General features: G+C 44.0%; 1 protein-coding gene across 5 annotated transcripts in view; it reads left to right on the forward strand.

Moving 5' to 3' along the window:
* Positions 1–25,139, forward strand: part of NAB1 (NGFI-A binding protein 1) — a 49,507-nt gene that overhangs the window by 21,602 nt on the left and 2,766 nt on the right. The window contains exons 3-8 of one of the 5 annotated variants that reach the window (XM_059702581.1): positions 640–773; positions 4,783–4,834; positions 13,494–13,583; positions 17,442–17,604; positions 20,398–20,514; positions 21,986–24,486. In XM_059702581.1, coding sequence (XP_059558564.1) covers positions 640–773; positions 4,783–4,834; positions 13,494–13,583; positions 17,442–17,604; positions 20,398–20,514; positions 21,986–22,074 — 645 coding nt within the window. In that variant the 3' untranslated portion in view covers positions 22,075–24,486. Of the gene's footprint in view, positions 1–639; positions 774–4,782; positions 4,835–13,493; positions 13,584–17,441; positions 17,605–20,397; positions 20,515–21,985; positions 24,487–25,139 lie in introns of those variants that run through there. The other 4 variants (XM_059702579.1, XM_059702583.1, XM_059702580.1 and 1 more) reach the window with 4 other exon arrangements.

Here is a 25,139-nt window from a genome sequence, read left to right on the forward strand (position 1 = left end):
TACTATGGGGTGTTTGGTCACTAGTAACTCTGTATTGGCAATGTTTAACTCTTGGGTGAAAGAATAGAATTAGGTGAGTCTCAGCGACTCTAAGACCTTGCTTTTCCATTGTAGTCGTAATTTGTGATAACTATTCGAAATGATTTGGTAAATATTTAACTAAAATCATTTAATTTTTATTCCTTCAGGAATTTTTATGTCAGTTCGCATTGAAAAAAAACCTTCTAGACCATGTATACTCACTTTTAGTTAGGGAAATATTATCATCTTATCACACAGTGAAATCCCGTGGTTTTTCATAAGAAAAATGAGATGCAGATATTTTTACTTTTTATTTTGATTTTGCTTATTTTCCATAAACTCTCATACCTGAACAAAAATAAAGCGTATAAACAAATAAGCCTACAGTGACTATTTTGATTACTCTGAGTTCTGAGAGATGATAGGTACTTGATTTTCTTTGGAAATTAGGCATTAGGACTAATTAGGGATAAAGACCTTCATGATTTTTTATAAATTCTGATTTCATTATATATTGATATGACATGTTTATATTCTGTTCTTAAGTGAAATGTTTTATATGTCGATAAATTGAAATACAGATGTTTCTGGTTTTAAAAACTCTATTTTGATACGCAGCTCACTGTTAACGAAGCAGCTGCTCAGCTCTGTGTGAAGGATAATGCCCTCCTGACAAGAAGGGATGAACTTTTCGCGCTGGCGAGGCAGATTTCTCGAGAAGTTACCTATAAATACACTTACAGAGCCACCAAGTAAGTTTAACTCATGGGCAGCACTTTTGCATTTTTTGAGAGAAGTAGAGCTTGAAATACCGACCCTTTGATAGTATATAAACGAGCATTTCTGAAAACAGTGTGATTATAGTTCAACTAGAGGCCCGGTGCACAAAAATGCATGCACTCCGGGAGGGTTCCTCAGCCCAGCCTGCACCCTCTCACAATCCGGGACCCTCGGGTAGGTCCCTAGGCCTGGCCTGAGATCAGGGCCTATCGGGGCTTTCCTTCCCCCGGCTGTAGGCAGCTGGCCCCACTGCTTGCCATCTGTGCAGCGCTGCGCCCCCTCCCCTGTCACTGGTGGCCTCCCTCTGCAGGTGACAGGCTGGGGTGCAATGGCTTGGCTGGCCTGGGCCTCCCTCTTTCTTTGCTGGGAGGCGGGGCCAGCCCTGCGAGGGGCCATCTGCCTACCTGATCACCCCTAACTGCTGGCCTGCCTACCTGATCGCCCCTAACCCCTTGCCTGCCTACCTGATCACCCCTAACCACTGGTCTGCCTACCCGATCACCCCTAACCACTCTGCCTGCCTACCTCATCGCCCCTAACCGCTTGCTTGGGGGCGGGGCCAGCCCAGTGAGGGGCTGTCTGCCTACCTGGTCTCCTCTAACTACTTGTCTGCCTACCTGATTGCCCCTAACCACTTGCCTGCCTGCCTGATTGCCCCTAACCACTTGCTTGGGGGCGGGGCTAGCCCAGCGAGGGGCCATCTGCCTACCTGATCACCCTTAACCGCTGGCCTGCCCACCTGATCACCCCTAATCACCTGCCTGCCTACCTCATCGCCCCTAACCACTCTGTCTGCCTGCCTGATTGCCCCTAACCACTTGCTTGGCATTGCCAACCCTGCTGGCATGGCTCAGTGGTTGAGTGTCAACCTGTGAACCAGAAGGTCATGGTTCGATTCCCCGTCAGGGCACATGCCTAGATTGCGGGCTCGATCCCCAGCGTGGGGCTGTAGGAGGCAGCCGATCAATGATTTTCTCTCATCATTGATGTTTCTCTCTCTCTCTCCCCATCCCTTCCTCTCTGAAATCAATAAAAATATTAAAACAAAACAAAACAAAAAATATTGCCAGTGTTTTTTGTTGTTTTGTTTAATTCTGTTTGTCTTTCTTTAAAAAAAGCAGTTCCCTGGCACTATGACATTGTTCTGGTGGGTTTCAGACAGTCCCTCATGCAGATGCTTGGGCTGTGAGTGTGATGATGGGGTTTAGTTAGTCAGCATTATAGACTGATCTGTACAGCACTCACTGTATGCAACTGAACTCAGAGGAAGAAGCAGGTTAGTCCCTCTTGCGAGGTGTTTTGAGATTAGCTGAAAAAGTAAAAAGAATCCATTGACCAGTATTTAAGGGAAATTGGAAGATACTTTTATTACTAGCAAGTGGAATACGGAACATGTGTTTGAAAGGAAAAAATAACTGATGTTACAAAACAATGATGGTTCTCAAATGTAAACACTCCTCACTTGAACTCCAAGCACTGTCTGTGGGTGTAGTGCCCCTCGACTTTGCCCCCTCGGTTCCACGTGGTCCCTGGCTCCCAGTGCCCATCCTTGGTGCATGCCCCTGCGGCTCTGAGCGCTTGCAGATGGCCACCCACGTGACAGTGACGGAGCCTGTGCTGAGCCACATCCTCTGCACCCTGCCCGGCCCTAATAAATCACAGTCTCTGGGGACGGAGCCTTGGAATCTAAACGACACGCATCCAGACGATGTGCACGTCCAAGTTTGAACACCCCCTCCTGGTTGTCATCGCCATTGCTTTTCCTAACTCAGAGCGCTTCTCGCCACTGGAGCTCACGTATTTACAAAGTGACAACAACTGAAATTATGCAGACTAAATGAGCAGGGTAACAATATACAGCAATATTATAGGGTCACTTACAAGATTTTTTTTTTTGGGAGTTAGCTAATCAAGAGCTGATTTAGTTATTTTTTTAAATTTTCTTTATTATACAAAATTTTCCTTCTGATTGTTTTATTTAAATAATTTTCTTGAATCAAAGTAATACGTGTCCATGATTTAAGAAGTCATATAGTGCACAAGGTTTACAATGGAACTCAGCAGTTCTCCTGCTCACCCCTTTCTCTCTTTCCCCTTCTTAATATGGCCTCTAGAGGCAACTACTTTCAACAATTTTTAGTTGTTTTTTGTAGTATTTGTATTTCTTTTTTAAGTTAAATATATTTCAAAATACATAACACTTCTATATAATTTAGAAGACAAAACTATGTAAATAGGTAATACAAAAAAGTTGCACTCCCATTCCTGTCTCATTTTACCTTGTTTTTCTCCTCAATGTAGATAGCTTTTTAAGTGTTTTTTATATCTTTGCAGTGTTTATGTACATGCAAAAAAATAGTTTCTCATTTTCACCTTTTTAAAAAAACACAATAGGTAGCATATGTCTATATTATTATATGTTTCGCTCTTATTTAAACACTAGAGGCCCGTAGGGTCCCTCTGCCTGGCCTGCAGGATTGGGCTGAAACTGGCTCTCCGACATCCCCCAAGGGGTCCCGGATTGCGAAAGGGCGCAGGCCAGGCCGAGGTGCACGATCAGGCCGGCCAGGGAGGGACAGTGGCAGGGCTCCAGGGCGTGTCCGGCCCATCTCGCTCAATCCAAATCTGCCGGACCCCAGCAGCAAGCTAATCAACTGGTTGGAGCATCTGCGCCCTGGTGGTCAGTGCCCGTCGCGGTGAGCGGTTGAGCAACCGTAGCATATCATTAGCATGTTACACTTTGATTGGTTGAACGGACGACCGGACCCTTAGCATATTAGGCTTTTATTATATAGGAAGTCTTGGAGATCTCTCTCTATACATATTAGTACATATACATCTTCCTCATTATTTTTTACATGGATGTATCATGATTCATTTACCCAGTACCCTATTGATGGATACCTGAGTTGTTTCTAGTCTTTTTCATTATAAATAATACCACAGTAAATAACATTATGCGTATCTTATTTATTCTGAAGTTCACGTTTTTGACACTCTAACACAGGGGTTCTCAAACTACGGCCTGCGGGCCACATGCGGCCCGCCGAAAACATTTATCTGGCCCGCCGGGTGTTTTTGCTGCCGCAGTGTGCATAGGAATTTGTTCATAGTTTTTTTTCTAAACTACAGTCCGGCCCTCCAACGATCTGAGGGACAGTGAACTGGCCCCCTGTTTAAAAAGTTTGAGGACCCCTGCTCTAACATCTTTTATATCAGGGGTGGGGGACCTCTTTTCTGCCAAGGGCCATTTGGATATTTATAACAGCATTTGCGGGCCGTACAAAATTATCCACTTAAAAATTAGCCTGCTAGATTTGGTGAGACATTTAATTAACTCACCCCAATGCCTTGGCAGGGCCAGACCAAATGATTTCTTATGCCCCATATGGCTCGCGGGCCAGATGTTCCCCACCCGTTTGACATGAAAGTGTAGCAGAATTGATGGCTCGCCATAGTTCAGTCGGCAGTAGCAGTTCACGTATGTGTAGGACCTCTGTGGGCTAGGTTCCCAGCAGAGGGATCTCTAGGTGAAGGGGGAGTGCGTTGTTGTCTCGGTAGGTAGATAAAAAGCATTTTAATCTCATGTCACTTCAGGTGTTCATCTTAAATGGCCATTGTTGTCATTTTGTCCTAAATTGTTTCTACTGACCCATAAAGGGATATTATGGAATACAATCCTCAATTTTTTCTCCTTTTTCATTATGTAATAATCATTACATACTTATTGAGTACTTTCTGTGTGGGGAATTCTAAATAGTATACATCTTTAAAAATGGATAATAATTGCATCTGCATCTTTCAGTGTTGATTTAAAAATGAAAAATCTAGTTTTCCTCACTTCAGTGTTCGTTATGCATGTCTTACTTTTGGTGTCAGGTTTCAGGGTTATATGTTTCGGTGGACGTTTATAGATTAAGATGTCTCTAGAATAAAATTTCTTACCTTCTCAAGTTTGTCTCTCTCTCCCCTTCCCCTCAGGTCAAAATGTGGAGAAAGAGATGAACTGTCCCCGAAGAGAATTAAAGTGGAGGTATGATTATGTTATTTTCTTTTCTTATGTTAATAATGTTTGCTTTAGTAGTTTAAAGTAAGAAAAAGGATGGTCCCATAAACTAGTGAAAAATGTGAAATGCAGTATCTTAAAAGCAATATATAATTTTTTTGCTTTGATATATCTATGGTCATTTGAACTAGGATTCTAAGGAAGTTCTTAGAAGGAAACAACAATGATAAGATTGATGTCCAGTCGGTTTATCAAAGGTTGATTTATAAATAGGTGTTTTTTACAGATTTTAAACTCTACAGGTTAAACTATTTCTTTTTTAATCTTATTTACAATGTAAGTCACCTTATTAAGTATTTTTAAAGGAGCTAAGATTTAATTTCTTTACATTAACTATCTGAGGGAAATGACAATTGAGTAGGTGCAAATTATAGAGACTTCAGTGTAATTAAAGCCTCTTTTAGGGGACATGTTTGAGGCTGTCCTTCTGATTTTAGACCTGCCAGCGGGAAGGTGGGAGTTAAGCAACAACAATGTGCTTCTTTCTCTCAGGGCTCTCAGAGCTCAGAAGGTTTCAGAACGCGTTCCTTAATTTGGATTGATACAGTAGTTCCCCACCAGCAGCCATGGTTTCACTTTCCATGGTTTCAGTTACCTGTGGTCTCAGTTTCCCACAGTCAGCTGCAGTCCAGAAATATTAAATGGGAAATTCCAGAAATAAACAACTCACAAGTTTTAAATTCTGCACCATTCTGAGTAGCGTGATGAGATCTCGCTTTTTCCCGTCTGGGAGGTGAAACGTGCCTTTGTCCGGAGTACCCAGGCTGTGTATACTCTCTGCCCAGGAGTCCCTTGGCCGCCTCAGTTATCGAGTGACTGACAGCATCACGGTGCTTCTGTGCAAGGAGCCCTGATTTGACTTAATAATGAATGCTGAGTGCAAGAGCAGTGATGTTGGCAGTTCAGATACGCCAAAGAGAAGCAGTAAAAGGCGTCCCTTAAGTGAAAAGGTGAAAGTTCTCAACTTAATAGGAAAGAGAAAAAATCATATGCTGATGTTTCTAAGATCTACAGTAAGAACCAATTATTTTACCTGTGAAATTGTGGGTAGAAAAAAAGAATTTGTGTTAATTTTGCTGTTGTACCTTAAGCTGCAAACGTTATGGCCACAGTGCGAGGTAAGTGCTTAGATATGATGGAAAAGGCATTACACTTGTGGGTGGAAGACATGAGCAGAAAGTGTGTTTCAATTGATGGCAGTGTGTTGCACCAGAAAGCACTGAGCCAACACGCAGACTTCAGTAAGGGATCTTCTGAAATGACTGACACCAGCCACTTACTGCAAGTAAGGGATGGTCATACAGATTGAGGACTAGGTTTAGGCTGAAAAATATACAAATTACTGGGAAGGGAGGGAGGGAGGGAGGAGGAAGAGACCACATTCACATAACCGTTATTACAGTCTGTTGTTACACTTGTTCTTTTTTAATAGTACTTGTTGTTAATCTCTTACTGTGCCTGATTTATAAATTAGACTTTATAATAGGTATGTATGTGTAGGAAAAGCACAGCACGTACAGGATTCAGTGCTATCTGGTTTCAGGCACCCGCTGGGGGTCTTGGGATGTGTGTTCCCTGTGAACAGGGTGGGGCTGCTGTACTTTCTTAGGGTCCAGTCAGTAGCAGAGGAGATATTTTGAAGTCTGGTGGCACCTTCCTTGTTTTCTTGGGTAGGAGATAGGGCTCGGTGCTCGTAGCCATCCATTATTGGATTTCAAGGTAAAGCAAATAAGCTATGTTTGACTACCCTAAATATCTATCATCAAGTAAGATCTGTTTGTATTGGAACAGTCCGTCATGTATACCAAAGCCACAGTTACCCTTTAAAAACATAAATCCCTTTTTTGCTTACATCTCTCCAATGGCTGTCTACTATACTGAGAATAAAATCTACACTTTTCCCTTAGGCATCTAAAACCCTACATGATCTGACTCTGGGTGGCGTCTCTGACCTCATCTGCTACCACAACTCTTGTTGTGTCCCACCCACAAGGACCAATTTTCTGTTCCTGGAACACGCCAGACTCACTTGTGCCTCCGCATCAGTTATCTCTACCCAGATCTCACGATAGTCACTTGGTTTCCTCTGACTCCACTGCCTCCCTTTCTAAAAGGAACACCCTTACCCCCAAATCATTTAGGCTCGTTCTCATGGTTTGCTTAGCTTGTTTTCCTACCACTCCCCAGTATCTGGAACTAGTATATATTTGTTTTAAATTTATTATCAGTCTGCACCATTAAATGTGAATAGAGCTTTTATCTATCTATCCAGCATATCTTAATACTGAATTTAGAAGAGTGACTTACACTTGATAGGCATTTCATAAAATCTGTTAGATGAAATGATGAGTAGCTATGGATGAGCATCTTTGACTTCTAAAATCTTTAGCCTAAACCAACACCCATCTGCTGCCTCTGCTGAGGATCGAGCCTGCAATCAGGCCTGTGCCCTGACCAGGAGCCCCCCAGCACCTTTGGTGCACGGGACGATGCTCAACCCCCTGAGCCACACCTGCCAAGGCTGAGCTTCCTTTAGTAGCGTGGAGTATTAGGTTATAGCATTAGAAGTGGCCCTTCTATTCCTTTAGAAATAGTCCACTAGAGATGATGGAATTAGAGTTCCGTATGGTTGGTTGGTTGATTTACTGCAGTTCACAAAGCTCTTTGAATAGTTCTGAATTTAGAATTAAGATAATCAGCCCAGCCAGCGTGACTTAGTGGTTGAGTGTCAACCTATGAACCAGGAGGTTATGGTTTGATTCCGGCCAGGGCACATGCCCAGGTTGTGGGCTCCATCCCGTGTGGGGCATGCAGTCTGCAGGCGTGGTGATGCTCTATCCACTGAGCCAAACTGGCTAGGGCTATTGGTTTGTTTTTAATTTTTTTTTTACTTAAGTTTTTTTAAAAGCACTCGTGTACGATAGATATCAGTATCTCTTCATTATGCGTGTGTTGTATATATGTGTGTATACCTACACGCACATATAGTGTAACTAAAGACCTGGTGCACGAATTTGTGCACCAGTGGGGTCCCTCGGTCTGGCCTGTGGGATTGGGCCAAAACCAGCTCTCCGATATCCCCCAAGGGGTCCCGGATTGTGAGAGGGTGCAGGCCAAGCTGAGGGACCCCACTGGTGCACGATTGGGGACGCGGAAGGATGCGGGAGGTTGGCCAACTGAGGAGGGACCGTGGGAAGGCTCCAGAACGTGTCCGCCCGTCTCACTCAGTTCCGATCAGCTGGATCCCAGCAGCAAGGTAACCTACCAGTCGGAGCATCTATCCCCTGGTGGTCAGTGCATGTTATAGCGACTGATCGACCAGTCAACTGTTTGCCTCCTGGTGGTCAGTGCACATCAGAGTGAGCAGTTGAGCGGCCTTATATCATTAGCATACTAGAGGCCCGATGCACGAAATTCATGCAAGGGGCTCGGCCCTCGCAGCCCCAGCTTTGTCCAGAAGGTTGTTTGGCTGTCCGGTCCAATTAGCATATTATGCTTCTATTATTATAGATTATGCTTTGATTGGTTGAACGGACAACCGGACACTTAGCATATTAGGCTTTTATTATATGGGATTCTTTTTGAAATATACAATGTTGGCATAAGTCGTTGCCTACATTTTCCTGTGTACTCTAAGTCAGATTAGAGGTGCTAGAACTGTTCGTTTGGTTTGGGAAGCTGAGGCTGAGGTAGCAGTACTGGCTGTATAGGGTCACTACTACTCCCCTACGACTTTTCCACGCATTAGTGCTTTGTTTGTGTCTCCCTTTGGTGTGGCTGCTGAGGAGGGGGAGAATTCCTGGCATGAGAAGAGATTAGGGAGAGTTCTATTGAAGAGATATCATTTGAGCTGGGTTTAAAAAGAAAGGTAGGATTTCAGAGGGTAGGAATGTGGGTTGGAGGTGGAGGGGCATTACAAAGACAGAGAGGTAAGAAAATACTGTGAGTGTTTAGAGAACATTGAGACCAGTTTGTCCAGAATATATGACTGACACAAAGGACTTCGTAAGTAAAACTAGATTTTAGAATTCTTTTAACATACTTGTTCATCTTATTTCATTTGAATATTTCTTTTGGGATTCTTAGCTTCCTAATTCTCTATTTAACAAAAGTAATAAAAAGATAAGCTTAGTTTGTTGTAAAATACAACAGAGTCCTAATTATTGGGCCCAAATTAATGAGAATTTTTTTGTCTTTTCATCTTTATTTTTCCAAAGTCCTTGACAATGACGAATGAGCATACATGCCAAGTTGCTGACTTATTTTCATTTTAAAATTATAATTTTTACAGCGAACAAAAAGAAATGTAATGCCCAGTGGATAAAATAGAAATGACATCATAATAGACATGTAAGGGAAAGAAAAACATTTTCTTCCGTGCCATTACCAGCACGTTATGATACACCAGTGAACTAAGCCAGTGCCGTGTTCAGGCTCAGTCAGATGCCTTCTTGTTGCTGACTGCTTTCTGTTCCCGATCTCTTCGTGAAGGGCTGAGGGGGATGAAGGTTTTAAATCCTTGTCTGATTTTTCCCATTATGTTCTAGTGGCTCCCCTTGAGGATAGTTAGCTGTTTGGTGTTACTGTTGGTGGTGGTGGTGATCGGTGTGCATGTTATGTGAAAGTATAATTGCTAGAAGGCATGAGGAGACCCCGAGGAAGACGCCTGCTCATGGGGAGCCTGAGGGGAGCCCTGACTTGGAGTGAGGCCTCTACGGAAGGCTCCTCCTCCTCCTCCTCCCTCTGTCAGCGAGCGAGGTCCGGCCATGCTTCTCCTGCCCAGGCTACGGAACAGCTGCCCACCCGGGCTGGCCGCCCTCCCTGTGTGTGAGTCCTCTTTCAGCTGACATGAACATGGGTCAGACCCCCCAAGTCTAGCTCTGGGACCATGGTCACATAGCTACTTGGTTACTGAATCTGTTATGTGCCTGTCCCTCTAGGGCAGTGATGGCGAACCTTCTGAGCTCGGCGTGTCAGCATTTTGAAAATCCCTAACTTAACTCTGGTGCTGTGTCACATAGAGAAATTTTTTGATCTTTGCACCCATAGTAAGACAAAGATTTATATTTTTGATATTTATTTTATATATTTAAATGCCGTTTAACAAAGAAACATCAACCAAAAAAATGAGTTCGTGTGTCACCTCTGACACGCGTGTCATAGGCTCGCCATCACTGCTCTAGGCATTTGAAATTCATTGTCACAAGCCTTCATGTCTACCCTCTAGGAGGCTTTGTGATTTCCACTTTACAGCGAGGAGAGGCCCAGAAAGGCTCAGGAACTTGCCCAAGCTGCCACATTGCTGCCTGGTGGCCGAGCCAGGCCTTCCAGTCTAGGTCTGACTCCTAAACTTCAGAGCAGTGGCCATTCACAAAGCGCCTTCGGTGTGAAGAACACTACGTACTGGAATTACACTTCCCACTAGTGCGCCATGGAGGGCAGAGTGCGCAGAGAAGAGCGGCAGCTGCCATTTTCTTACCCAAGGAAGCTTCTCTGGGAAGCAGTGATAGGGTTTGAGGAGAAAACTTAATGTAAATTACAACACAAATAATGTAAACTTAGCCTAAATTATAAACACTTAATATAAATATAAGGCATTACCATTTGACACACTAATGGTTTTGAGTGAGGAAAAACTGTGTTGGGAAGATAATAGTAAATAAAAAATTAGCTTGCTTTGTTTATATTGTACCTGTGACAGAAAGGATTTAAGACAGCTTGACAACTAGCAAAGAGGATGAAACATCAAGAGGCCAAGGCCCTGGCACTCTGGCCTCCACCTCATTTTTTTGAAACATTAGTTAAAGTGGACTCGGTTGCTAACCTTTTTCATATAGAACGTGTTGCACTCCATGAACGAACCCTGTCATGCCTCCAGTGTTACAAGTGGCATCTCAGGAGGAGGGAAGAAGATGTAAAAGCCGGTCTACTGGCGTGGTAGCTGACTACATGGGCTGTTAACTGTTCAGATCTCAGCTGTGAGTTTTCTTGTTTCACTGAAATTGCTGGAGACGGGGCAGGGAGCTGGGAGGTACCGCATTCTTGATCCTGTGTGGGCTGGGAGTGCAGAGCAATCAGAGATGAGTGGATGAGAGAAGTGAAGTTTGTTAATCGAGGCCACAAAGTCAGAGAATTGGGGCTTAAAGAAGAAAGCCTCAGGAAACATCTGCCACAGCTCCCGTGGGCGGGGGAGGGAGCCACGGGAGGGGGAGCGGATCAGAACCCACCTACGCTGTCACGAAGCCTGTTGAAGAGGAAGCTGGTCTAATTTGATGTCGATTCTTCCCCTCTGGATCAGAAAACAGAAGCCTTACAATCTGCTATTCATATAGAAAGTGTGAGTAGAAAAAAGGAGAATGCACGTGTGAGGCTGAGAACATCTGCTGGGTGAGTCAGTTAAAGACGGCTCAGCAGCACATGAAGGCAGCTTGCTAGTGTTCAGTGGGAAGGTTGAGGGGTGGGGGTGAGGGTAATGAGGTCACAAACAGCACCCCACCCTGCACTCCTGTTTCCTCAGTGCTCAGACGCAGAGCCTCGCCACTGAGGGCGCGCTGTGATTAATGGCAGCAGCCAGGAATAGGACATGAAGATAAATGGCTCGTAGCATGGTGCCTCTGGCTTCCTGGGAAAAAGCTGGAGAGACAGAACGAAAGTCCGGCCCCACACATAATGCGAAGAGCCCAGCTTGGGAACGGTCTCCCTTTTACTTCTGAGTCATTCCTCTTGGGTCCTTTTGGGTCCCTGGGACCGCCTTTACATGTCATGAGTGACAGCTCCTCCACCCTGTAGTTTTCCCACCACATGAACTGACTGCCAGAGGCTGTGGGGCACCATCAGAAGGCCCGGCTGCTGGGCTCAGGAACCTAAGTGGTGGGCCTGGAACATGGACCAGGTCTTTCTAACCCAAAGCTCCACTGCCTGGCAGTGAAGGTCCAGGGAAATCACACGCGACGTGGAAGAGTCCCTCAGAAAATCAGATGGAGACTATTGGGTAGCACCTAAAAGAAAGTTTACTTGGATCTTTACCACATTACGTTTAACAAAATAAATTCCTGGTGGGTTAGAGATTAAATAAACACACACACACACACACACACACACACACACACACACACACACAAGGCTTAGAAAAACTAGAGGGTAGATTTGAATACTTATCAAATCTCTAAAGCAGAATCCTTTTCTAAACTTTATGGCAACAGAAGAAATCACAAAGTAAAACACAATTATATGCAACTACAGTATATAAAATTTAAATTTTTGAATATCAAAACAAAAATAAATTGGCAAAAACTGAGAAAGCAACACCACCCAGTGCTGGACAGAACTGTCAGATATTGCTTACTAGAGGCCCGATGCATGGAATTTGTGCAAGAGTAGGCCTTCCTTCCCCCGGCTGCCAGCACCGGCTTCCCTCCAGCACCCGGGACCCAGGCTTCCCTCACAGAGGGGGGCCCCGCCCACCCACCACAGCCCGCCAATCAGTGGCAGCCACGGTGGCTTGCCTCTACCCTCACAGTCCCAGCTTCGTCCAGAAGGTCGTTCAGCTGTCCGGTCTAATTAGCATATTACACTTTTATTATAGACTAGAGGCCTGGTGCACAAAATTTGTGTGTGTGTGTGGGGGGGGGACGTTCCTCAGCCTGGCCTGCACCCTCTCCAATCTGGGACCCCTCGGGGGATGTCTGACTGCCAGTCCCTGTAGGATTGGGCCTAAACCAGCAGTCGGACATCCCTCTCACAATCTGGGACTGCTGGCTCCTAACCACTTACCTGCCTGCCTGATTGCCCCTAACTGTTTCTGCCTGCCAGCCTGATCGCCCCCTAACCACTCCCCTGTTGGCCTGATTGATGCCTAACTGCTCCCCTGCTGGCCTGATTGCCCACAACTGCCCTCCCCTGCCGGCCTGATCACCCCTAACTGCCCTCCCCTGCCGGCCTGATCGCCCACAACTGCCCTCCCCTGCCATGACCCACCTCCTCCATGCCACATGGAGCCATGGGAGCCCCAGGCCTCACCGCGCAGAGTGGCCACTGGGCCCCATCTCCGCTGTGCATGCAGCCATCTTGTGGCAGGATCGCACGCAAGGGCACTAGGACCACCTAGGCTTTTATTAGTATAGATGATATGGCGAACAGTGAAAGGCCCTTGTAGAAAGTATGTGGAAAACATAAAAATGCTCATCTCTCTGCAGTAATTCTACTTCTGGGAATCTCTGAACTATGTGAAATGCTATTTCCATGGAAATATTTTTGCAGTGTTTTTCAAACCAAAAATGAGGAAAATAATATAAATGTCCAATATGGGGATAGTGGTTATGTAAGCAAATCACTAGATGAAAAGTTATATGAAATGTTATATAACCATTATTATCATTGATCATGAATTCTGCCTTCCAGTGTAAAATAGTATGGATGTATAAATCTTTTCATCTTTTTCATTTATGTTTTTATTGAGGTTACAACTCTAGAATAAGGTAGTTGTACCATAAAAGACAGAAATGAAACATTGTACATTGAAATCTTACTTAAGATGGTTGTCTTTGCTTTATTTTCTGAGCTTTAGATCATATGTTTATTTATTTAGAAATTCTAAATAAAAAAGGACTTATTCTTCGATCTACAGGATGGGTTTCCAGATTTCCAGGACTCTGTTCAAACCCTCTTCCAGCAGGCTAAAGCTAAGAGCGAAGAACTCGCTGCTCTCAGTTCCCAGGTAACGTAAACCATCAGTTCATAGCTCATAAGAATATCTGTAGGTTGAAAAGTAAATGGCTGTTTCAACTGGCTCTAGTTTTAAGCATCCAAGGACTGAATTAATTTCTGGTTCTTAAAATGTCATCTGATCACAGCTGTGTCAACAAGATAGCAATAATAACTTGGTTTGCTTTGGTTTATGAGCAGAATCTTTTTGAGCAGAATGTGATATGGTGATACTTATTTATTCTTTGTAGTTTTGTAGGAAGTAAAATAGATTCTCTCCCTAAGAAAACCCAAAAGAAATAATTTGATACCAGTAAATCAGCCATTCTGACTATGTCTGTGTGAAATACAATTCTGAGATAAAATAGTACTAGTTTTCAATAAAATATTAATCGTCGACTTTATAGCTTTTGTTAATTATTTTAATTAATGTGTAATAACAAGTGTTAAATTAATACACAGCTTCAGGTACTTTTGCTATTATTTCATTATGTACACTGAAATTAACATTTTAAAAAGTCATTTCTGCAAACAGCACCTTTTGGAAAGTACTGTAAGTTTTATTCCTGCTGATCTTCTCCCTAGTGCATTAGTAGTGCCAAGTTTTGTTGTTCATGTTAAAAGGATGAAAAATACATTTCCCACTCAGAATTCTTACTGAAATTTTATCAGTTAATTCAAATGAATTGAAGTTACAATTTCTTTTGATCTGGTTTATGAGCAGTCAGAAAAATAGTAAAAAACTTATATCCTATTCATTGAATTAATATATTTCCTATTGATTTTTACCATTGTGAATCAGGATTGTTTGTAAATGATTTTATATAGCATTTTCCTTATATTACTCTTTTATATAGAATGGTAATGATTCATGTCTATAATTTTTAACATCTTTTTATTGATTTCAGAGAGGAAGAGAGAGAGAGAGAGAGAGAGAGAGAGAGAGAGAGAGAGAGAGAGAGAGACATCAATGATGAGAGAGAATCATTGATCAGCTGCCTCCTGCAGGCCCCCTACTGGGGATCAAGCCCAAAACTCGGGCATGTGCCCTGATTGGGAATTGAACCGTGACTTCTTGGTTCATGGGTTGATGCTCATCCACTGAGCAACACTGGCTTGGCTCATGTCTACATTTTGACTATTACTCTTTAGCAAAATGTCACCAATACACTGTCCTGAATATCATATATATATATATATCCTATCTAATAAGAGAGAAACATGGTAATTAGCCATACATCTGCTACCCTTCCCATTAGCTAATCAGGGCAATATGCAAATTAACTGCCAGCCAAGATGGCAGCCGGCAGCCAGGCAGCTTGAAGCGAACATGAGGCTTGCTTGCTTCAGTGACAGAGGACTCCAACGTTCCCCGCCTGCCACTGCCGGCCTCTGAGCTTGCAGTTTGAAACATTGTTACAAATATAGACACTAAACAAAACCCCAGAAACCTGTTTTTAGCCAGCCGGGATCTCAGAGCAGGAGTTGAAACAGTGTTTTGATTATAGAACCCAAACAAACCAGATACCTGCTTTCAGCAGCGGAGGCCTAAGAGCTAGAGCCACGCCTCAGAGCTAAAACTGGCCCAGAATTTAAAAAAAAGAAAAGAAAAAAGGAGCGGTTGGGAGCTTCAGACACCCGCCAACCTAAAAACAGCCCTCAGCCCCTCACCCAGACTGGCCAGGCACCCCAGTGGGGACCCCCACCCTGAAGGGTGTGTGACCAGCCGCAAATAGCCATCATCCCCTTATCCAGGCTGGCCAGGGACCCCAGTGGGGACCCCCACCCTGATCCAGGACACCCTTCAAGGCAAACCAGCCGGCCCCAACCCGTGCACCAGGCCTCTATCCTATATAGTAAAAGGGTAATATGCCTCCCGGCACCGGGATCAGTGTAACAGGGGGCAGCGCCCAAACCCCCTGATCACCCTGCTCTGTGCCTGATAGTGGAGCTCCCCAACTACCTGATCGCCCTGCAGCTCTGTGTGTGACAGGGTGTGGCGCCTCAACCCCCTGATTGGCCCTGCTCTGTGTGTGACAGGGTGCTGCACCCCAACCCTCCCCCCACAGGCCCTGCTCTGTGTGTGACGGGGTAGAGCCATAACCTCCCCATCGGCCCTGCCCTGAGTGTGACAGGGTGCGGCGCCCCAACCCCCTGATCCGCCCTGCTCTGTGTGTGACGAGGCGGTGCCTCAACTCCCCTATTGGCACTACTCTGTGAGTGACAGGGGGGAGCTCCCCAACCCCCTGATGGGCCCTGCTCTGTGCATGACAGGGAGGAGCTCCCCAACCCCCTGATCGACCCTGCTCTGTGCGTGACAGGGTACAGAGCCCCAACCCCCCTGATGGGCCCTGCTCTGTGAGTGACAGAGGGCAGCACCCCAACCCCCTGATTGGCCCTGCTCTGTGTGTGACAGGGGGTGGCGCCGCAACCTCCCCATCGACCCTGCCTTGAGTGTGACAGGGGGCAGTGCCCCAACCCCCCAGTCAGCCCTACCCTGAGCGTGACTGAGGGTGGCATCGCAACCTCCCAATCCGCCCTGCTCTGTGCATGACAGGGCGGCGCCCCAACTTCCCAATCGGCCCTGCTCTGAGTCTGACCAGGGGCTGCACCTAGGGATTGGGCCTGCCCTCTGCCACCCGGGAGCAGGCCTAAGCCAGCAGGTCGTTATCTCCAGAGGGGTCCCAGACTGCAAGAGGGCACAGGCCGGGCTGAGGGACCCCCCTCCCCCCAGAGTGCACAAATTTTTGTGCACCGGGCCTCTAGTATATATATATGTATATATAATTTAGAGCAGTACGTAGAGAAGGAACTTATAAAACACACAGAGATAAACATATTTTAGCCAGCTAACTGTGTCTTTTATTTATTTATTTATTTTTAAAATATATTTTATTGATTTTTTTACAGAGAGGAAGGGAGAGAGATAGAGAGTTAGAAACATCGATCAGCTGCCTCCTACACATCTCCCACTGGGGATGTGCCCGCAACCCAGGTACATGCCCTTGACCGGAATCGAACCTGGGACCTTTCAGTCCGCAGGCTGACGCTCTATCCACCGAGCCAAACTGGTTTCAGCGCTGTGTCTTTTAAAACATGGCTTTTCGACCTAACCGGTTTTGCTCAGTGGATAGAGCATCGGTCTGCGGACTGAAGGGTCCCAGGTTTGATTCCAGTCAAGGGCATGTACTTTGGCTGTGGGCACATCCCCAGTAGGTGGTGTGCAGGAGGCAGCTGATCGATGTTTCTCTCTCATCAATGGTTCTAACTCTCTATCTCTCTCCCTTCCTCTCTGTAAAAAATCAATGAAATATATTTTTTAAAAAATCAATAAAACATGGCTTTTCATGGTTGGTTGGGAAACACTGCCATTTCGTTCTGTGACGAAAGTGAAGACCCTAGCTGGCACTGATGTTTTCTGCATAATCTGTTTTGTTTAATTTTAGGGGAAGTGTGTCTTCTTTCTCTAGACAACCATTTTACACTTTCTCCCCAAACACTGTCGTCATACCAGAGTCTGTGTAGTGCCAGATCCTAAAATAAAAATGCCGAGATGTCACCGTTAGAAGCAGCTTACAGCAGATGCTGCTGCTGCACTGAGGTTCCTTTTTCAAGAAACCTTCCAAAGGACTCGGCACCTTAGAAGCCAGAACTGAGGCTATTTTGCTTTTGAGCTGAACTGGAATTCTCTCGTTGGATTGAGCAAGATTTTCTCCCTTTGCATACTTATGGGACGTGTATGCCACATGAAGTGTGAACTAATTTTAATGAATTCTAAATATATCTGCGCGAGTCTGAAATTGGCATCTTTAGACCATTAAAAAAATCTGGAATGTTGTGGTTACTGATTTTATTTTTGCTTTCTTCCTAGCAGCCTGAGAAGGGAGTGACGAAGCAGATGGAGTTCCTGTGCACCCAGGCGGGCTATGAGCGGCTGCAGCAGGCCGAGAGGCGGCTGTCCGCGGGGCTCTACAGGCAGAGCTCCGAGGAGCACAGCCCCAACGGCCTGGCCTCCGACAGCTCGGACGGACAAGGTGCCTAGACCGACCGCCCCTGCAGACCCTGCTGTCGGTGCACTTCAAAGAGACAAAACTTAGCTGGTTTTTAAATCTTAATATTTTTAAGAGATTATCTTACAGATTCTCTACCAAAATTAATTGTCCAATTACAAATTGTCCCTTTTTCAAAAAGGGAAGGAATTCGCTCTGCAAATTTAATTTTTAAAGTTGTGTGGGTTTTTTTAACCTTATCATCCCTAAATAACAGCTGCACATACAGTTGATCTGTATTTTGTAAAGGGTGGTGGGATGGGAGATGTAAGTAGTGCAGTGTTCAGGGTACCCACAGGAGGATTGGTTTCAGGTCCCCCTGCAGATACCCAAGTCTGGATGCTCTAGGCCCTTAGATAAAACAGTGTGGTATTTGCAGATAACCTATGTGCACCCTCCCTCCTGTCTACTTCAAATCATCTCTAGGTTACTTATAATACCTAATATAATGGAAATGCTATATAAATAGTTGTCACCCTCTACTGTTTAGGGAATGACGACAAGATAAAAAGGCTCCACATGCCCAGTACAGATGCATCCATGTAAGCCGAACTACATACTACATGTCAGCAACAGCATCATCCCCCCCCCCAATATTTGTGATGTGCCACTGGTCCGCAGATGCGGAACCCCTGGATACAGAGGACTGGCTGTACTGACCGTTGTTCTCAAAGAAGTGGATTCCCTGGGAGATCTTTATCACTTTTTAATGGATGACAGCTTCCTATTTTTTATGGGTTAAGAACAGATTTGTCTGTGGAATGTGTGACATTTGGTTCCTAAGAGAATATGCTGAATGCTTCCTAAAGTGTGACAGCACAGAGTTGAGGACACGGGCTAAGAATGGAGAGACCTGAAGACGTTCTGTCCACTCTCAGCCTGACACTCCCGCAGGCCCTCTGGAATCTTCTGTGTGGTGTGCCCGTTGGGAAGTGGCCTCTTAAACGCTTTAAGTTTAGAAAGCTGTGGTTTATGAGTATTTTTACCATTGTAAAAACCACTTCATTTTTCTTCTTATGGGCGCATGAAGAAAATAGGTCATTGTCGTCCACTCATTCAACAGATGTGTGTCAGTGCCTCCTCTGCGCCAGGCGCGCTCCTAGGCACCAAGCTGCAGCAGCGAGCAAGGAGGGCCTGTTGCTTGGAGCTCACACCAGTGGAGGGAGATCACAGGAAGCAAGTGTGGGAATCGGGCCCCTACTTTCGATGGCGATAAGTGCTTGAGCAGAAACAGTAATTTTCTAGGGCTTTTTTTTTTTAATCCTCACCTGAGGATATTTTTCCATTGATTTTTAGAGAGAGTGGAAAAGAGAGGGAAAGACAGAGAGAAATATCTATGTGAGAGAAACACATCGATTTGTTGCCTCCTGCAGGAGACCCAACCCGGGTCTGGGCCGGGGAGGAGCCTGCAACGGAGGTACGTGTCCTTGACCGGAATCAAACCCGGGACCCTTTGGTTTTCAGGCCGGCGCTCTATCCACTGAGCCAAACTGGCTAGGGCGAGGACCTTCTTTTTTATGTTACTATTATGCTTTTCTAGAGAATGGTTACTATTGTCAAAAAGATAAGATTTCTTTCTGAGTGGGAAAGCCATGTGAAGCATCATCTAGCTGTTGAATAAAATATTACTGTGTCAGCAGGTCAGAGTGGTAGAGGAGAACGCTCTTCCTCTTTTAAATGTTAGGGAAACTTTCTAGTTGAGGTCTTGTTTAACCTCTCCAGTCATCCTTGACAGTGAAGACTTCAGAGTTAAGAAGCAAAAGCATTCGTGAAAGATTTTGATGACTAATTTGTCATGCCAGGGTAAATCAGTGGGGGTGGCAGTTTGTTAAGTGTGGTAGATTTAGGTTTATGACAGGACTAGAGGCCCAGTGCATGACATTCATGCACTGGGGGGTGGGGTCCCCTCAGCCTGGCTTGCACCCTCTTGCAGTCCAGGACCCCTCGGGGGATGTCCGACTGCTGGCTTAGGCCCACTCCCCATGACCCCAAGGGGGATTGCCCGACTCCCATGGGGAGCAGGCCTAAGCTGGCAGTTGGACAATCCTCTGAGGGGTCCTTAGCACTGCCGTGGAGGCGGGAGAGGCTCCTGCCACCATCACTGTGCTCACCAGCCATGAACCCAGCTTCTGGCTGAGCAGTGCTCCCCCTGTAGGAGCACACTGACCACCAGGGGACAGCTCCTGCTTTGAGCGTCTGCCCCCTGGTGGTCATTGCATGTCACAACGACGGCATTCCACTCTTTGGTCAATTTGCATATTACGGTTTTATTATATAGGGTATGCTTTGGTATATAAGGCATTTTCACCATATCTGTGATAATTCTGTTTTTTTCACAGATTTGAAATAGGTTTTGCTGTCATTGTTTTTAATAATAAGCAGTTGGCTTGAGCCATCTCTGTCCCTCTAGTATTTATTATGTAGTTCACGATAGGCCTTGGCAAATGGTCGCACTAGTAAGAAAATGCCTGACAGAGGGGATGTATATATACCAGAGGTGAGCACTTACTCAGAATCTCAGACTTTTGTTTAGCTCGTGATTAGCTCTTAAAAATATCTGGCAGATTTGTAAACCTTGGGACTAGCAAGAATTACCATTTTCCTCCTCTATTCTTCCACAAACTATATCTCCGACTGTTACTAGATTCTTCTGTGCCTGTGGACTTTTCCTTATTCCTTTCCGAAGGAGTGTTGAGGCAGTTTGTGGAAATTATTTTTAAGAAAAACCATGGTGTGTTTTTAATATTACTCACACTGCTTTTTTTTTCTTTCCATTAGGAGAAAGACCCTTGAATCTCCGAATGCCTAACCTACAGAACAGACAGCCCCATCATTTTGTGGTGGACGGGGAGCTGAGTAGACTTTACCCCAGTGAGGCCAAGTCCCACTCATCAGGTGAGAACGGGAGATGATCAGAGAGAAACACTGAATAAAGCATCTTTACATTCTATTCTTCACCTGCCACTGTCCCTCCCCTGAAAAGGTCATTCCTAACAACGTGACGAGTCAGTTTTTCTCCCCTTGGACGTGAGAGATGACCATAATAATGGCCAGTCTTCTTGAGACCATGGTCTTCCAAAGAGTTGACAGGGAACTCAGGAAGGTTGAGATGATTTTGATTAGCTATTACATGAGTGGTGACTTTAATATAAAATTTTATACCAAATTATAAATGGCTGGTTTGAGTTATGTAACTGTCTTTTTTCTGGCCTTTCACAATATGAAATGGATGGACTCCATGTTTGCTCTCTGCTGAGAAAACCTTGTGTATCAGAAGCTAAACTTGCCATGCAGATAGGTCGTGGAGATGACATTCGTAGTTCAGATGTAAACTGAACTCCATAAAAGGATGCGCTGTTCCTTATTATAGTTAGATGTTTACATATTTTTGCCCAAGTAAAGTGAGTTAGGCAGAGTTAAATTGCTAGAAACGACACCATGCAAAGGAATCATTCAGTCTCTGAGTTAAAGTAACATTAGGAGTCACTTGAAGTCAGGTGCTTCATCTGTAAAACAGAAATTCTTACCCCTCATAGAGTGGTTATGAGGATAGACAAGGCAGTGTACCTGAACTGCCTGGCTGATAGGAATTCAACAAATGGTAGCTACTATTTTTATTACTCTTCTTTGCTGAATTTAAAATCCACTTCTGTATAGGGAGGGTCAGTTCATAAACGGAACCACCTAATTTCAGATAAGCTATGAGTATTGGTTACCTTTCCATCATTCTGTAGTGTTTTTGTGAGATTCAAATAACTATACACACTTAACTCCAAGGAATTATTCCTTATGAATGAGTTTTCATTCTTTGACTCCTGTTTCTCCCACTTAAATGTCTCATGGTTAGAGAAACTTTTAAAAATAGTGCCATGTTTAAACACAAAAGATGTTTTTTTGTTTCATTGTTTTCATTGACAGTAAATATTTGGCTAGTAACTTGGTTGTGTATGAGTGGCTGGTTTTCTTTTATATATTTTACTTACCACATTGGACCAAGCATTAAAGGAAAGTCAATATGTTCTGTATGATAAATGCTTCACATGCATTTGGTGACTTCACTCTCACATCACCCAATAGAGATATTATCCCCAGTTTATAGATGAAGACAGTAGGGCCTTAGAGAGAGATGTAATGCCCTGAAATGGATACAGCTTAGTAACTGGCAGAGATGGAATTTTAATATAGAATCCAACCACTTCACAACTCTCCATATAAACATTAAAGTTTTACATGGAATGGCAGCATTATGAATAATTGATGCTGTTTGCTTTGGACTTTGGGGGCTTGTTTTGCAAGTTTGTTTGCGTTTGTTTTGTGATCCACTGATGTAAAGTATCGTACACTTGCTGTTTCCCTCTTTATGCAGAGAGCCTGGGGATTTTAAAAGACTACCCTCACTCCGCTTTTACTTTAGAGAAGAAAGTCATCAAAACAGAGCCTGAAGATTCAAGATAGCTGTGATTTTCCCACTCTTCTCTGGAAACGGCATCAGTTTTAAGGATAATGCTCCATCATAGAAATAAGCCTTAATAACCAACGTTGCCTCATTCAGCTCCAACAGATTTCATAGCCAAAGCATAAGGACTGACACAGTGGTCTGGAAGCCAGGAAGACAAAGCAACAGCCACAAGAGAGAAAACAGAGAGAATGTTGTAATAGAAATATTGATCCATTCACATTCCTGTGTGAGTCGGTTTATGTGGAAAGGCTTACAAAGTAATACTGTAAGCATTTATTTAAGAATGTACAATGTATTTGTGTAATTTATAGAAGTGAAATGTAGATGTTGAGACCTGTTCGGTCCAGTAGATATGGATACAGTTTATTTTACTTGAAATTTCATTGTCTACTTTAAGCATACTTAGCGTAAATATTATATGTCAGAGTTTAGAATCTTTGCAGTCATAAAGAAAGTTTAAGTAATGTAGTTATTGGCAGGGTAGCAGTGACTTTGGAGAAATGGAATTTAGCAAATACCCGGTTTAAACCAAGGAAAATATTGTGGATTTAATATCTGATGAAACTGATTTTGTTTAGTAGGAACTGTGTCATTTATAGTCGTAAAGTGTCATTTTTGCTGACTTAATCAGGCACATGTACACAATTAACCAATACTGGAGTAAAGTTAAAAAGATGAGAAGCACAGAAGGCAATCTTTCTTAACCTACTTGCCAGATTGCATCCTATGGTCGCTACTTAAGCTACGGCAGACATAGGAAGCCGTTGCTGGGACAGAGACCTTGAAACAAGGGGACCGATGTGGACAAGCCTGGACTCAAACATCGCTGTTCCTGAACGTGTGAGATAGATTGAGACATAGTAAGTTAACCCTAACTGTGACAGGATGGTGACTGTTAACAAAGGCTGTACCATAATAAAGGAAGTACCGTTTTATGTCCAGAAACTCTTCTCTACGCACTGGAGTCGGAGAAACTAGAGTCTCCCCGGGGGTCTTCCCACCCAGCCCTTCCCAGGAGGGGACAGTCACTACATCACACGTGCAGCATGTTTCTGTGGCGGTTTAGTTGACATATACTCATTATTTATTTTATAATTTCATTTTTGTACAACTTTCAGATTTGTGAATGCAGGTTTTTTTTTAATTCATTTTCACTTGAAAGTCTGTTTTAATTCCCCCTATTTAATTAATGGGCTGTGTGCATATACGTGGGGGGCTGTGCTTCAATGTTCATAATGTACTTGCACATTTACGAGAATTTCACATTGGAATTCATACTAAGAAAACAGATCCTATTAGAAATTTATATTTTTTTTCTGTTGGTTTAAGAGGAGAAGATATTAGATGGCTTTACCTACTTCCTCCAGATTCGTCTAAACCCCAATATTGCTAAGAGGAGCGTATTGACTTGGAATATGTGTGGTTTTTGTTTCAGTTCTGCTCTGGGTCACAACTGCATAAAAATATTGTCATAATCTGTTCTACTACAACTCCTCAGCCCCATGTTAGATGAGACGTCTGTGCTGGAGTTGTGTTCACTGTCGCATACACAACTGCTTTTTCATTCTGATTTGTGGACTAGCTTTACACAGAAACACCAGAAAGCAGCTTCTATCTATCAAAAGCTTCCCCTCCTACATGTTCTAACTGTGCCAGAGCATTCCCCCTGAAGCAGCTTTTCGGGCCTTGCACCTCTGTTGCTAGCTTGAGGTTGAGCACTGTGGTTGTCTTGCTCACTGTGTGTGGAAATAGTATGAATACGATTTAAATAGGTTATTCGATTTTTAATATTAGCCATAGAACTGGTTAGTATCTCAGTAGTTTCATGAAACGTTTCCTGTATTCTAATCTATTTTGAGAAATTCTGTAGGTTTTTTTTAAAATTGTGTCTTACAGTTGAAGTTTGTACATTTTAATAAGCAACCATTTTTAAAGATGCTGTAATCTTCCAACTAACATTTATCCGTCTTTCATGGCCAAACAAACTGCATCTTTAAATCCATAAATAAGTTTCCTTAAGTATTAGACTTTTCTGGTCTTTTCAAGTTTAGTGATAAGAGGGAAGCACAAGAAAAATTTCAGTAGAATACAGTTTTTATTTTATAAACACTAATGTATTAAATTTGCTATACATTGAAGCAAATAATATATATTTTTATTTGAATTGTATATATGAATTGGATGTTGTAACAGTTTGTGTTGTTGTTTTCATTGTGTTAGAGGTATTTTCACTGACCAAGGTCAATTGGTTACCTCGGTATTACCGCCAATACAGCCCAAGGGGCCGTTTCTCCCTCCGTCGGCGTGGTACTTTATCATGTGAAGTCTGCGTTTCTGTGACTCTCAGCTGTTGGTGAGGCGGGGTGAGTGCCCCCGCATCCCGTGGCAATAAAGGTTTTGTGCCTCACGCGTGTGTGTTTATAGAACTTTCTGCACTGCACTGTCCCCAGCAGGCGTTCTGGCTCCTCTGCCTCCCTCTCTGGGTACCGGGGCTGGGCTTGGGACTCGGGGCCCAGGGGCTGTGTCTTCAGTCAAGACTAAAGGTCCTTCTCCACTGCCCGTCACTGCCAGAGAGCATGTGGCCAACAGGTGCTCAGTCGACTCTGGCCTAGCAGAGAGAATTTGGTTTGTTCTCACAAGAAGTTTACAAAGCCATTAAAAAACTATAAAAAACAATACTGTATTTAACCAACTAAATGTTTAATAAATGAGAGGACCATCAGGATTTAACATTTATAATATACTACTGTTGAAAGTTACTGTGGCTTGGCTTCGGTATTACAGGCTGCCTCTAGGAAATTGAGCTAACCTGTGGTAGAAAATTAGCAAAGGCTTTGCAACGAAGTTTTAACTGATGCGCTTCATAGATTAAAGAGGAGCTGCAGTGTGTCAAGCACTGTGCTAGGCGCTGTGGTGAGGGCGGGGTGGGGGCACCGGAGAAACCTAAGACATGATGCTTGCCCTTTGGCAACTCTGTACCTGGTAGGATCGTAACTAACACCACTCAGGTGAAACTACCCATGTGTGTGTGCCGTAGACTTGGGATGGATAAGGAGCTGAC

Source organism: Myotis daubentonii, chromosome 7, assembly GCF_963259705.1.
Source record: "Myotis daubentonii chromosome 7, mMyoDau2.1, whole genome shotgun sequence".
NCBI classification, from domain to species: Eukaryota; Metazoa; Chordata; class Mammalia; order Chiroptera; family Vespertilionidae; genus Myotis; species Myotis daubentonii.